Genomic DNA, 14,127 nt, shown 5'->3' with positions numbered 1-14,127 from the left:
AGAGGAAAGCTCTCTCAGCCACACATCAGTCTTACAACCACACGAACAATATGGCCGCACTCGCTGTTACGTTCAGATAACCACCAAGGTGGTTATTATTATCAGTGTTTTGTTCTCTCTGTGGCTGCGGAGGTTACAACCGGTTTTCACTAACCGATATTGTCTGTTTTTGGCATGACATGTCAATTTACCATTTAAAGCCTTCAGAATATTCAGCTTGTGCTCATTCGGACTCCATGACACCATTAAATACCAGACAGTATCCAGCCTCCAATAACTAACCTGAATCAAGACATGATCATATTGACCCAGCTGCATTATCGGGGTCATCGGCACTGTTGAGCACACTGAAAACATCCCTACGTAACCTTTAACTCTATCGCAACAGTAAGTAAACCCACACACACACACAAACACAGACACACACACATACACAAACACACACACACACACACACACACACACACACACACACACACACACACACACACACACACACACACACACACACACACACACACACACACACACACACACACACACACACACACACACTGCAGAGACAAAAAACATGACCATTATGTCTTTTCCATAAAAGACCCACAGTAAGGAACCAGAATCAGGTCCAGTCTTGTGTATACCACGGCTTACATCCGGACCTCCACCTTACCCATCCCTTCACCGATGTGCAGTTGGGTTATTTAAGAACACACACACACACACACACACACACACACACACACACACACACACACACACACACACACACACACACACACACACACACACACACACACACACATGTCATCATGGTATTTCGGTTCTGAGGAGTGTAAATTTAGCCTGCCGTAAGCAGCCCTTGTTGTTTTCCTGTCGTCGGGACCTGAATGGGAAGCTATGTGCAGCAAAGATATACCCGAGCCGGGTCACATGACTGCTAAGGATGACACAGCAGTTGATCGGAGGGAACCGCCGATGACACACTTACCCACTAATAGGGTGGCAGGTAATCTGTTTTTACCTGCTCAATGGACCCAAGGGGCCTTAATAGGAACCCAGCAGGCTGACCAAATCCTCCAATAGAGCTCAATGTGTGACAAGATAAGGCTATTGTTATCATGTGGCTGAAATATTCCACAAACCATCTCTGTTTTAGGTTGGGTTCCATATACCCTCTTCATGGTTTTTAACAACATGGATTATTTTCTTACTATGGTATTTTTACGTTATTTGTTGGTCAGCAACTGTTGTGGCTTCTCACAACATAGAGATCTGTGAGTTGGAAACAGAACAAACAATAAAAAGAATACTCAATCAATGTGACCGCATACATAATAACACGTTTAGACCGTTTAGGATACGTACATAAAAATTAAGCAATTTGTGAAAATAATAGATGACACTGACGGTTAATGATTTTGAATGAAGGAATGTTAAACTGTATGTTCAAAGACCTTTTTGATGTTATTCTTTTTCATTTTTTCTTGATCAAATTCATCAACATGTGTTCCCAGGCATTGTAAATATTTGGATTCCGCTTGTTTAGGTTCAGGTGAGTAAAGCAAATATTTGTCTGTTTGTTTTGAATCTCGTAAGATCTGAGCCAACCACACCTAAGCCTTTAAAAGTGGCCAGCCTATAGATGAAACAGGTCACACATTTTCATCGAACATGGATAATGTGATGTAGCCTTTATTATGATTCTGGTCCTGGCATGTCCACAATCTCAACAGATTCTGAATGTTTAAACACTGTATGTTTGGGAAGGTTTGGCCTGTTTATGTGGTTTCAGATTTCTCTAGCTAATGCAAAGGGTTATTGTTAATGAATGGCTTCTTCAGGATTCAAACCAAATGAAGCCGAATGAGGTAATGGTAGTCTCAATTCCAACACACAGTGGTTGTGGGTCTGTATCTGTGTTAAGGAGGAGGATCGGGTTTAACTGGCGCCACTTGGTTTGGCTTCTTCAAAGAATCAAATGAAATACCTATAAATGTATTGCTTTAGTTCCTGCCACTGCTTAGTTAAACCCCATGAGAACAGCAACAACTATAATAACTAATAAATGAAAGCATCACCACTTGCTAAATTATGGACGACGTGATATCAAAACAATATTCATGTTTATCATGGTCATCACGTTTCATTTTATACCTCTAGTTAGGTGGGTTAGGTTGAGTGGTCTATGAGAGCTCTTTCTCATGAAACCGGATTCGGATTCCACCCAGTCCCGCTGTGCTCTCCTCCCTCCAACCAAACCAAACACATCATCCACAGATGCATGAACCAATGCTTTTCTTATTATCTTTCATCGATGCGGTCCCCAAAGAGGGTGAAGAAATACCATGTCAACAGCTAGGATTCACCGAAAACGTACCAAAAAGTGTGTTTTGTAGTAGGCTGCATGGGTTCCAACTGAGGTTGAACGCAGAGCCAAAACCAGGGCAGAGGTCGTTGCTGTCACGTTGAGATAAAGAAACGGTCAAGTTGGGAGTTTTTATTTTAGACATTGCTGCCAATTGCTGCGTGGTAAATAGTTAACACTTCTTTAAACTGCAGTACTTCTGTATCACTTCTGTATTTCATTATTTCTACAAAACAATGCATGTGTAACCACAATAAATATATCATCTTAGACACAGACATTAAAACATTCATGTTGAGCACCGCAGCCAACTTGTGTGTGTGTGTGCGTGTGCGTGTGCGTGTGCGTGTGCGTGTGCGTGTGCGTGTGCGTTATAGCTTGCGCGCGCTTTTTGGTTTAGGCCAACTGCTGGTTCAAGTTCGGGTTCTAGTCTTTTTTATTCATATGCATTCATATGCAGATAATTCGAACCTGTTAGGGCATTAGCCTACGACATAATTGAGAACAAAAGAATAGTGTATAACACTGTAATACCGGAACCCACTCTCTATTCTGCAACAATGGGCGCTTTACATGGTACTTCTTATTCGGCATTCTTTGATCCAAGGGTCCGACAGTGGGAGGGCCCACTCTGTGTTGCGGCTCAGTGACGCATCACGTGACTTTGACGCCCCTCCCTGCACCGTATAACCGGGTAGGAGGTAAACAGAGGCTGTAGTGGACTAGTGGTAGCGAGAGCTTCAACTGAAGAGCTGAGGAGTCGCTTCAATCGCCTTTGTATTTCATTTTTAGCAAGCCTCCACGGCTGAAATATTTCTTTCCAACTTCAGCTACAGTGTTGGCTAAGTTTGGAGAGGCGAAAAGATAGGATAGGATCTGTGGATTTGTTTCTCTTGACATCTCTTTGCAGGGAGAACCCCCATCGCGTCGAAATCACCAGCCGCATTGACAAAAGGGAAGAAATAATAATAACATCGTATTGACCTAAATATCATTGGACGATATAACAATGGATAACGCTGCTCCAAAGAAAACATGCTGTGGTAGGTGTTATTGCTTTCTCCAGTTGCATGCAATGTCTTTCTCTGTTGCTGCTTTGCATCCTGCACAAACCTGGACGGCCAGCAGTCTGCTGTAATGAACATACATCTATATATTTTTAACTGAATTTTGTATTGTATTTTTGTATATTTCAGAATCTGTTCGGGACTTTTTTACATCTGCAAAGTTCCTTATTTACATGGGACATGCACTGTCAACATGGGTAAGATATTTATTATTTGTATTATTTGTCATTTGAAGGATTCCTTATGAATATCGGTCATTTGTCATTTGAAAATGACCTATGTCTCATAAATGTCAACCTAGGACAGAGTGACATGACAATTGTTTTTCTCGTGATTTCAATCTGATAATACATGGCTGCACTTATGGTCACTATCACCCAGAAATAGCAACTGGTGTCAAGTTTAAAACATTATGCAATAACAATGCTTAACAAATTTCTCTGGTCCATCTTCCACAAACACAAAAGCAACCCCACACACAATAAACTGGATATTCAAAGAAAATGCAAATTTTATAATGATTACAAATAAATATATGCCTTATTCATAAAGATAGATCTAGCCTGTATTTCACTATCCTGTTTAATCTCAGACAGGACACTCATGTTGATGGATTCGTTTTTTTTTTTAATATCTTTTTTAATAATATTTATTGTCTATATCCATTATGAATACAAGTCAATTTTAATTTATTCTCCAGGGTGACAGAATGTGGAACTTCGCCGTTGCGGTGTTCCTGGTGGAGCTGTACGGCAACAGCCTGCTGCTGACAGCCGTGTACGGGCTGGTGGTGGCCGGCTCAGTGCTGCTCCTGGGGGCCCTCATAGGGGACTGGGTGGACCGGAACCCCAGACTCAAAGGTAGGATCGTTTACAGGCTAGGTGTCTGTCAGGATCAAGAGTGGAAAATATTGAATAGATGGAATTAATGGTTATGTAGAAAAATAATTAGTTACCATTACTCTGCTTAATTCTGTCATTCCTATTATTAAAAAAATTAAGTTGCATTTTAATGAATGTTATTATCATATATATATATTATTGAATTGAATTGAATGATACTATAATAGATCTCTTAATAATATGTAATAACAGAGTAGAAAATCTTCATACAGCTTGGCTATTAGGCCTACTTGGCTTACTGTTCTGGCCCTTACGGTACATTTCCCATTTTTAACCCCATAGTGGCACAGACTTCACTGCTGGTCCAGAACTCCTGTGTTATCTTATGTGGCATCGTCCTAATGGTCATTTTCCAGTATAAAGACCAGCTTGCCAGTATGTACAACGGTTGGCTTCTGGTAAGACATTATCCTTCTCCCCCTCAATCGATATATTGGCTAATCTAGGAGTGAATGTGCAGCGGAGGCATTTACGTTCTGCTATACCTTTATGATACTCTGACCCTCAGGTTGAAGCTTGGTATGATGACTCGCTGATAGGAACGTGGTCATGTGAATGGGCCTTTATAGCTCTGATTTGGCGTTCAGTGAAATGTTCAGCTGTCTGTCAGGAGGAGAAAATCTCTCTCTGTCTGTCTGTCTGTCTGTCTGTCTGTCTGTCTGTCTGTCTGTCTGTCTGTCTGTCTGTCTGTCTGTCTGTCTGTGTCTGTCTGTCTGTCTGTCTGTCTGTCTGTGTCTGTCTGTCTGTCTGTCTGTCTGTCTGTCTGTCTGTCTGTCTGTCTGTCTGTCTGTCTGTCTGTCTGTCTGTCTGTCTGTCTGTCTGTCTGTCTGTCTGTCTGTCTGTCTGCCTCTCTTCTCTCTTCTGTCTCTCTCTGTCTCTGTCTCTGTCTCTGTCTCTGTCTCTGACTCTGCCTCTCTCTGTCACTCTCTTCTGTGTGCAGCAGTAGGGGACAAAGTCGATGGTTAACTAACTAAACAAAATTAACTTAACTGACATGTGGTGTTATAATAATGGTGTTGTCAGACTTGTTTCTCATTAGACAGGAGGGATCTTGTCCAAGAGCAGGGGCCGAGGGAGAGAGAGTGTGAAAGAGAGAGAGAAACACAGAGAGAGAGACAGAGGGAGAGAGAGACATGATCAAGATGCAGCTTTATCTGATAGGATTCAGTGTTTAAATGGCAGGGGAAATAAAGTATTTAATCAGAAATCACAATGACACGGCTTTGTGTTGTAATAGCCCCCTGGGTGTGCTGTTTGATGGACTGGGCCATGCTCACTATCCCATGATGACCTGAACCGAGGGAGGGAGAGAGGCAGTGGAGGGAGCAAAGCCTGCCATTTTGAATATTTGTTGAGGTGGAGGGAGAGAGGGAGGGAGAGGAAAGGAGGGAGGAGTGGAATAGGAGACAGAGTGAACAAGTGTCTTGTTCACGGCTGTGTAGTCAGCATGTTTTTGTAGGACCGGTCACATGAGCAAGGGAGACAGAGAAAGAGAGTTTTTCTTTTGTATTTTAAAGTTCATCTTTCCTACACTTAATTGTATATTTGATTGCAATTCCTTTAAATATATATGTTCATTTTTAGTTTATATTTCACACTTAAGTTGACAATGTAAACTTATGTTTCCCATGTGAATGAAGCTCCTTTGAATTGAAATAGAGAGAGAGAGAGAGAGAGAGAGAGAGAGAGAGAGAGAGAGAGAGAGAGAGAGAGAGAGAGAGAGAGAGAGAGAGAGAGAGAGAGAGAGAGAGAGAGAGAGAGAGAGAGAGAGAGAGAGAGAGAGAGAGAGAGAGAGAGAGAGAGAGAGAGAGTGAGTGAGTGAGTGAGTGAGTGAGTGAGTGAGTGAGTGAGTGAGTGAGTGAGTGAGTGAGACACACACACACAGAGAGAGAGACAGGCATACAGAAGGAGAGAGAGAGGGAGAGAGCAGAGGGAGACGCACACACTCATACACACAGAAGACACGAGAATGAGAGAGAGAGAGAGAGAGAGAGAGAGAGAGAGAGAGAGAGAGAGAGAGAGGGACACATGTACACCATGTTGGGGCCTGTTGGGTCGAAATTGTTCCCATGCCGACCACCAACAGAGCCCCTCTTCTCTTTACAGTAGAGAACAACGGGAGGGACGAGGTAGTGGGACCATGCTGTCCTGTGCTTGTTGGCCATTCTAGAGGCAGCCGTTTCCAGACAAATATGCTAAGAGATTAGGCCATCCAGTTATTCGCCCTACTGGGTTGACAGTCACATGCTTGGTATTAGACCAGAATTCTGCCAGTTCCATAATGTGTTCTCTATTTGAAGAGATTTTCTTTATCCCACCAAGGAAATTTTCTCTCCATCTCATATTAGCATTACTTTATTACTTTATTATACATTTTTATTTTCAAAAACATACTAAAGCATAGTTTGATGAGTTGAAAGTTACAGCAACAATGGACCATCGGCTTTGTATCCGTAAATGTAATTTTAATCTGAATTAAATATTTATATATTGAACAAATATATGATATATGATATAAGAACAAAAATAATAAGTGAAGGAAAATAAAAATGATGTTCTAATTCCTCCTTCTCAGACTGCCTGCTACATCATGGTGATCTCCATCGCTAACATCGCTAACCTTGCTAGCACAGCTACAGCCATCACCATCCAGAGGGACTGGGTGGTAGTGGTGGCTGGGCAGGACAGTAGCACGCTAGCCGGTGAGTAGCACATACAACCACACACACACAAAACATGATCCACGATCTGCACGACTGATATACGCCCCTCCCCATGACCATCATTAATGAGAGCACATGTGCGAGGGAAATTTGAACTTTGAACCCTTGCTGAGTCACTGTCGATTTTGCCCTTATGTTTACGACCTTTGCCGTCACGTTGGTCAACGACAATGTGTTCCAGGCATTATGGAATGTTAATGAGTTTGATACTTCTGTGGCAGTAATTCTGTAATTCACAGGTTGTTGAGGTCAGCCACAGAGTTTACATTTTCTTATCTGCTCCACTGAACTCGATCAACTTGCTTTGTGTTTTACAACCTGCTGTGATAGGTTCATAATCAAATGTACCAATGCAGAAAACCTTTGTAACCAGTTGAATGGATCGCAGTAACGTATTTCAAAATTGACGTCATTAGTCCGGAATCAAGGTTTTCCGGGATTTCTTTTTGACAGACTGTCTATTTGAGAGACTCCATTGATATCATTCCCTAAATCCACATTGAACCCTTCCCCTAACTCCAACATTCACTTATGTACATTTGGCAGATGCTTTTATCCAAAGCAATCAAAGCATACACCCAAAAAACTGAGTGAACTTCGAACCAAGCCCTAAAATCTATTTTCTCCTACGGTCTGAAAAGACATGAACGCCACGGTGCGGATCATCGATCAGCTCACCAACATCCTGGCCCCCATGCTGGTGGGCCAGATAATGGCGTTTGGCTCTCACTTCATCGGCTGCGGGTTCATCTCCGGCTGGAACCTGTGCTCCATGTGTCTGGAGTATGCTCTGCTCTGGAAGGTCTACCAGAAGACCCCGGCGCTGGCAGTGAAGGGAGGACAGAAGGAGCAAGAACAGGAGCTCAAGCAGCTCAACTCACCCAGAGGTAACCAGGATGCCTTGATTTACTTATGCTCACCACAAAGCTCATTGCTTCGATTCATCTCAATGTTTTTAATAAAATAATATAAAAATACTTGGGAAAGTCTTAAGGTTACAGGGACATACATATCCTAAAAAGGCTGATGATAGTTACGCATGATTACCTTCATATTCAATTCATGGGCTTCCCGTGAAGTTAATCATCGTTGGAGGTTGTTCCGGTTACGTGCCTGACGAAACCTATCTATTCGTTAACTTAACACCTACTCTATACCCTTTTCACCCAAAACGGCTTGCAGTGAATGTTGACATTGGTGGTAAAATTCAGCGACTTTTGGGCGGGGAGACAAACCCCTTAACAAACCACACACTGTCCCTGCTTACCCCCTCCCCCCCACCTTCGTCTCCCCGCGGTTAGAAATGGAGAACGGCCTGACTCCCGAAGAGTCCTCCCAGCCCCTGATGACGGACGGGGGGGTGGTGGTGGCCCGACCCTCCCCCTCCACCAAGGACACCAGCTGCTGCTACCAGGTGACGGAGCCCCTGCGCACGCTGAAGGCCGGCTGGGTGTCCTACTACAACCAGAACATCTTCTTCGCCGGCATGTCCCTGTCCTTCCTGTACATGACGGTGCTCGGCTTCGACTGCATCACCACGGGCTACGCCTACACGCAGGGCCTCAACGGCTCGGTGCTCAGCCTGCTCATGGGCGCCTCGGCCATCGCGGGCATCTGCGGCACCGTGGCCTTCACCTGGGTGCGCAAGAAGTGCGGCCTGATCCGCACAGGCTTCATCTCAGGCGTGGCCCAGCTGTCCTGCCTCATGCTGTGCGTGGCGTCCGTCTTCGCGCCCGGCAGCCCCCTGGACCTGACCGTCTCGCCCTTCCTGGACCTGTACAGCCACCTGGTGGGCGACCGGGGGACCCTGCCCGAGGCGGACCACAGCCTCATGCAGGGTCTGACCGGGGACATCCTGTCCGGGAACGCCACCATGGTGCCGCCGATGGAGGAGCTGCCGCCGCTGCAGTCCTACATGTCTGTTTGCCTGTTGTTCGCCGGGGTCATCGCCGCGCGACTTGGTGAGTGACGTGGTGGATCGGGTTGAGTTGTTAGGGTTTAAGATTTTATTTTTGCTCTTGAGATAACTGACTGGTTTATGGTTTCAGTGGTTGAGCAGACACCTTTAACCAAAAAGAGATTTGCAGTGAATTCAAAATTAATGTTGTTGATGAGAAGGTAGGGGGTAAGGGCATTTTGCTCAAGAATTCCTGGAAAATGGGGATCAAATCCAGTAACCCTTGTGACTTGGCGATAATACCCTTGCAAATGCCCTATCTGCACCTTGCCCTTAATTGCCTGCAAAAGTCTAAAGAATAACAACAACATTTATTGTCTCCTTCAACTGTTTGGTATTTATGACTTCCTAAAACTGTCTCAGCATTAAAAAACAGGATGTCCTCACACCTTTACACCCCTTACAACACTGGGTAGATGGCCATCTCTGCTTGTCATTGCAATTTCTGCAATCTTTGACACCAATCATTACAGTCATAATTACTACAGTAGCTGCAATTCATTGTTTATTCAGCTCTTAAAACTACCTGCACCAAAAAACGTGGTTGGTAATCTTGTCACTTTAACTGGGAAAAGAAGACTAACCACTAGCCTCCACGCCATGCAATTTCCCCATCTAAATTTTTCATGTTTCACTTTAACCTGCAATATCCGAGCATTTGAGCCTGGTAATAGTTACGTTACATATATTTGATATTTTATGTCTATTTTTGTGAAAAATATGCATATGAATCTAATTTGCCAATATTTAACATTACAACCCAAACTCTAAAAAAATGAAGTTATTCTTCCTTTTTGGTGACATTTCCCTCAGGATGCATGAAGTAATCTCTCTCACTCTCTTCCCCTTCCAGGCCTTTGGTCGTTCGACCTTACCGTGACGCAGCTCATCCAAGAGAGCGTGGCGGAGTCGGAGCGCGGGGTGATTAACGGCGTCCAGAACTCCATGAACTACCTCCTGGACCTCCTGCACTTCATCATGGTGATCCTGGCACCCAACCCCGAAGCCTTTGGCGTGCTCGTCCTCATCTCTGTGTCCTTCGTGGCCATGGGCCACGCCATGTACTTCAGGTTTGCCTTCAAGAGCCTGGGCACTCGCATCTTCCTCTGCTGCTCGCCGGAGCAGAAAGCCATTGAGGCGATAGTAGAAAGCCCCTCACTTCCCACCACCGTTTAACGCCTATTGAAGGCCCTCGTCCCTGGGTACATAGCTCATAATAGCCTTATAGCTCAATCTGTCCTTTCTTTATATACACACCAGACTAACATCGGTTTGCTTGTATTGGGATGTTACTGCCACCCCAGATTTAACATTAGCTGGGCAATTGATTTAGCATTAACTCTTAGAAGTACTTCCATAGAATCCCGTGCTTATAGAAACTAACCACAAAAGTGTGGATTAGTCAGGGTTGTAGTTTGGCTAGTTTGGCTTACGACTCTCGACTCTTCAAGCTAATGCTTCCAATGCAAGGACCTTTTAGCAACATGCGTGTGACCCTGATATGGGCTCCCACCCATAGTTAGAAAACAGATCTGGACCCAGACCTTTCTCCAAGGTGCTGAGAGAGACACAGGATAAAGTAACCTTAGAGGCTAGGCCGGTCTGTCTTCCCAGGCTAGCTTTGTTGGTTGAATGTAGAGCGGTTTGGGATAACCACAGCCCAGCAATAGTTCACAAAAATGATAGAATAGTGATAGTGACTTCAACGGTGCTAAAGCTATTTATTTCTGTGAGCTTACTCTGGGATAGCACAGTCCCAGGTCTCCATAACCGATAACCGAGAGCAAAAAAAACAAGGGGCTGTCTTATCTAGGGTGACGCTGCTAACTTAGCCACACAATAAACTGGGGGCTAGAGTCTTTATGAAGCATTTTATTGAGGGTTATGCAAAATATTTATTCTGTAAATGCAAACTGCAGGTTTTTGTTGATGTGTCGTCAGTATTGTACTCTTGCAGGTAGCGGTTGTATCATGGAAAGCGTTCCTATGCATCCATTTCTAGCAGAGCTCTCAATAACCAAAGTGGAAGTCCTTATATGGCATATATGGAAGTGAGGGAAGTCCGTCAGTCCGTCTAAAGCATTCCAAATACGTGTATTTTCACTATGTAGTTTTTCTAATTCTCTGATAGGCTCATTCTGTCCCTAAGATATATTCCTTGACTTCTTATTGAGATTGTACTTAATTGTTCGATGTAGTTTACATAGTAATCGATTTTTTTTTTTCAAACCCCTTTGATTTTGTTTTATTTTTTTGTTCGTCCATTTAAGATGATCATTAATCATGATGATTGTTGTTACACAGGCACTTTAAGCAATATACATCAATTGTTGAACCCCAATAAGACGATCAGGAATTTCATTGAACATATTTTTGCACAAGGCTGAAATCCTGATTGCCCCCCCCCCCCCGCCAATAAACCCTTCCTCCCCCCCTGTGGTGTGGAAAGAGAGAGAGAGGGAGAATATAAAGATTGTACCATACCAGGTTAACCTTGCAGCCATCCCAAGTTTACCTCAGACGGCGCTGCTCGCATGCTGGCAGAAGGCAGTCCTTCCCAGTTTGTCCAGTGGGACTACCACCTTCTGTGGACCTGTACTTTTGACTAAGAAGAGGCTTTTAATATCCTTGATACTGTAACTGTAACTCTTCATCCGAGGTGGAAAGCAATTTGTGTGCGATAGAAATCGAAATCGAGTTAAAGTAAATGGATAACCAATCGAATGTTAAATCGTTAAACCTCAAAATGATTGGGTTAGACTACAACAAAATCCAATAATATACAATACTTCTACAGCCATTGAGAAGCGTTTTAAATTAAACAGAATTTCAGACAAAAACAAAACAAAAAAAGACTTAAAATGTCATACAGGAACCCATTGGAGCGCAATAGCTGTTCAAGTAGCTAGTGCCAGCCTCCACCTCTGACTAACAAGCAATCACAGTCTGCCGTGGTTTATGAAGCCTTATTATTCTCAGCCTGCCTTAGTTCCACATACATGCACATGTGTGTGGGTGGTAGCTTTGGTTCGCCTCACCCCACCCCACAGAATAACCTGAGCTGGTCTAAAAGGGCAAGGTCTTTGGGCGACTCGGTGCACAAATATTCCTGTGGTAAAACGTAGCTTAGCCAAGCCACCTGTGGACTCACAGTGGGCCTTTCTTCAGACTTTTGGAACCGCAGTCAGGACAGGTCCAGTCAGGTGTTTTTTCAAACGTGTATAAGAGTGTACATTTGCCAAGAAACAAGCCAGAGTTTGGGTTGTTAAGCAGTTTTTTAACATGCATTGGGACAAAGCCACATAGCATATTGTTAGGGGTCTTTTTCAGGAATTCACTTATAGCAAACATTAGTACAACTACTACATATCTATCAAACAAATTGAATCAGCCATCAATCCATTCTTAGCATTGAGTACACTTTTGGAAAAATGTACAAATATTTTTTGTGAATGCTGTATCATGTAATGCTGTTGAAACACGTTGAAATACGTTTTTGTATCTGTTTTTATAAACTAGTGTTAATATTGTGTGTTTCTAATTAAGGTTTGCCAGAGGATATTGTTTTTGACTTTGCCCGCTGTGTACAAAGCAATGCTCTTTCAAAAGGCTTATCATTAAAGTAAGAAATCAAGTAATATCGAGTGTAACATAGTGCTTGAATATTGACAGCAAATATCTTCAGTGATATTTTTTTATTTAGATCTTTAAATCATTAGTAAACATGAGTAAAATAACTGCTGCATTGATTGAATAAAATGTATATGTAACGATTGCACTCCATTAAATGAGAGAACAGTAAATACAACATGTATTGCATGAGGTCTCATAAATAAAGAAAATCGTATTAAAGAACACGCAAGTCTCGCTTCTCAAGTTACAATTATTTTCCATGATGCAGTCGAACCCGATTCTCAAACCATTGATTCGGGGACTGGGCTGTGCAGCTATTTCATTTGATTGACTGGTTTAACCTGCGTTACACGCTTACATGTTCACCGAATGGCCTTTGACACTTTAGACCTAAGAATCTGCAGTCAATGCATCACATTGAACACAATCACTGACAGTGTAGTGTAGTTACTCAAAAAAAAAAAGTATTACTAGTTACTTCTGTCAATTTTAATGAGATTACTTTACTAGGTACTGCATTTGAAAAGTAACATCACCACTCATTACTTTAATTTCCCGTTTCTTAATTTACTGGAGACACATGGTCAAACATCGTAGCCCTATCATGACTAAGTGTTTATTGTATAAATCTATACAAAATAGCATATAAAACCATATGAAAGAACAATATCCCTGTCTGCACAAAGAAATGCCTAAAATTCACAAACAACAGGATAAAGTAGGCTACGGTGAGGTCAATCAGTAGCATTTGGGAAACATGAGAACAAGAATTAAGTGGTCAATGAAAAATATAAAAAGTTCACTTTATCCCATACAATTAAAACAGAAATGCACTTAAGCGACGGTGACACATGCTATTACTTTATGTGGTCCAAAGGCTGAATGAACCTGATCTATTTCGCAAGCTATGACATCGTAAGTGTGTCTTCCTCTCACCCTCTTGCAGACAAGATGGAGCAGCCTTCTCTAGTTTTAAAGTAATGCTGTCTATCCAGTGCAATGTCATTCCTAAGTAACTTTTGTTGTTGGCGGACCAAATTTCCACGGTGGTGGACACATGATCCAGGGAGGACTTGAAAAATATTTTGAGCTTCGATTCCATGTCGGTATAGGCCTAACACTTGTTCAGGTAATGGGAAAATGTTTTCCTGTCGGATGTTGGCTTGCGAGTGGCGGGTATTTTACCTAGTATTTTTCTAAATCTGGTTCAATAGTCGACAGGGGAAGCATGTCTTCTACAATGAACCCTGCAACCAGCCGGTTTTCTGTGTCACCTGCTTCTGCGCTCCAACACTTGAACACTCCTTCGCACAAGCAGACGTCAATCAAATCGATCGCTATGGCAACGTGCCGAGGCAAGCAGGCACTGCAGACATACAGGCAGAACGCATGCACGCACCACAACAGTGGGTGAGGTGGAGGCCCCAAAAGTAATTTTGTTCGGCGGTCACGGGATTGGGATCATTAACAACAAAAAGCA

The 14,127-nt window shown here is 43.0% G+C and overlaps 1 protein-coding gene across 1 annotated transcript; it reads left to right on the top strand.

The window, feature by feature from the left end:
* Positions 1-3,063: 3,063 nt before the first annotated feature.
* Positions 3,064-13,624, top strand: slc40a1 (solute carrier family 40 member 1). Its single transcript, XM_056579869.1, has 8 exons — positions 3,064-3,408; positions 3,562-3,629; positions 4,133-4,292; positions 4,617-4,732; positions 6,910-7,036; positions 7,699-7,944; positions 8,359-9,018; positions 9,868-13,624. Exons 1-8 carry the CDS (start codon positions 3,375-3,377, stop codon positions 10,188-10,190), a joined length of 1,734 nt encoding a protein of 577 aa, XP_056435844.1. The 5' UTR covers positions 3,064-3,374; the 3' UTR covers positions 10,191-13,624.
* The last annotated feature ends 503 nt before the right edge of the window (positions 13,625-14,127 follow it).

This window comes from Gadus chalcogrammus, chromosome 20, assembly GCF_026213295.1.
Source record: "Gadus chalcogrammus isolate NIFS_2021 chromosome 20, NIFS_Gcha_1.0, whole genome shotgun sequence".
Classification (NCBI taxonomy): Eukaryota; Metazoa; Chordata; class Actinopteri; order Gadiformes; family Gadidae; genus Gadus; species Gadus chalcogrammus.
Note: the sequence above shows the minus strand (reverse complement) of the source record. Positions and strands in the feature narration are given on the sequence as shown.

Excerpts from the sequence above, each read along its gene's own strand:
- slc40a1 (XM_056579869.1), top strand. The coding sequence starts at position 3,375 with ATGGATAACGCTGCTCCAAAGAAAACATGCTGTG. Across the intron at positions 4,293-4,616 it reads CCGGAACCCCAGACTCAAAG|TGGCACAGACTTCACTGCTG; the intron begins GTAGGATCGTTT and ends TTAACCCCATAG. Across the intron at positions 9,019-9,867 it reads GGTCATCGCCGCGCGACTTG|GCCTTTGGTCGTTCGACCTT; the intron begins GTGAGTGACGTG and ends TTCCCCTTCCAG.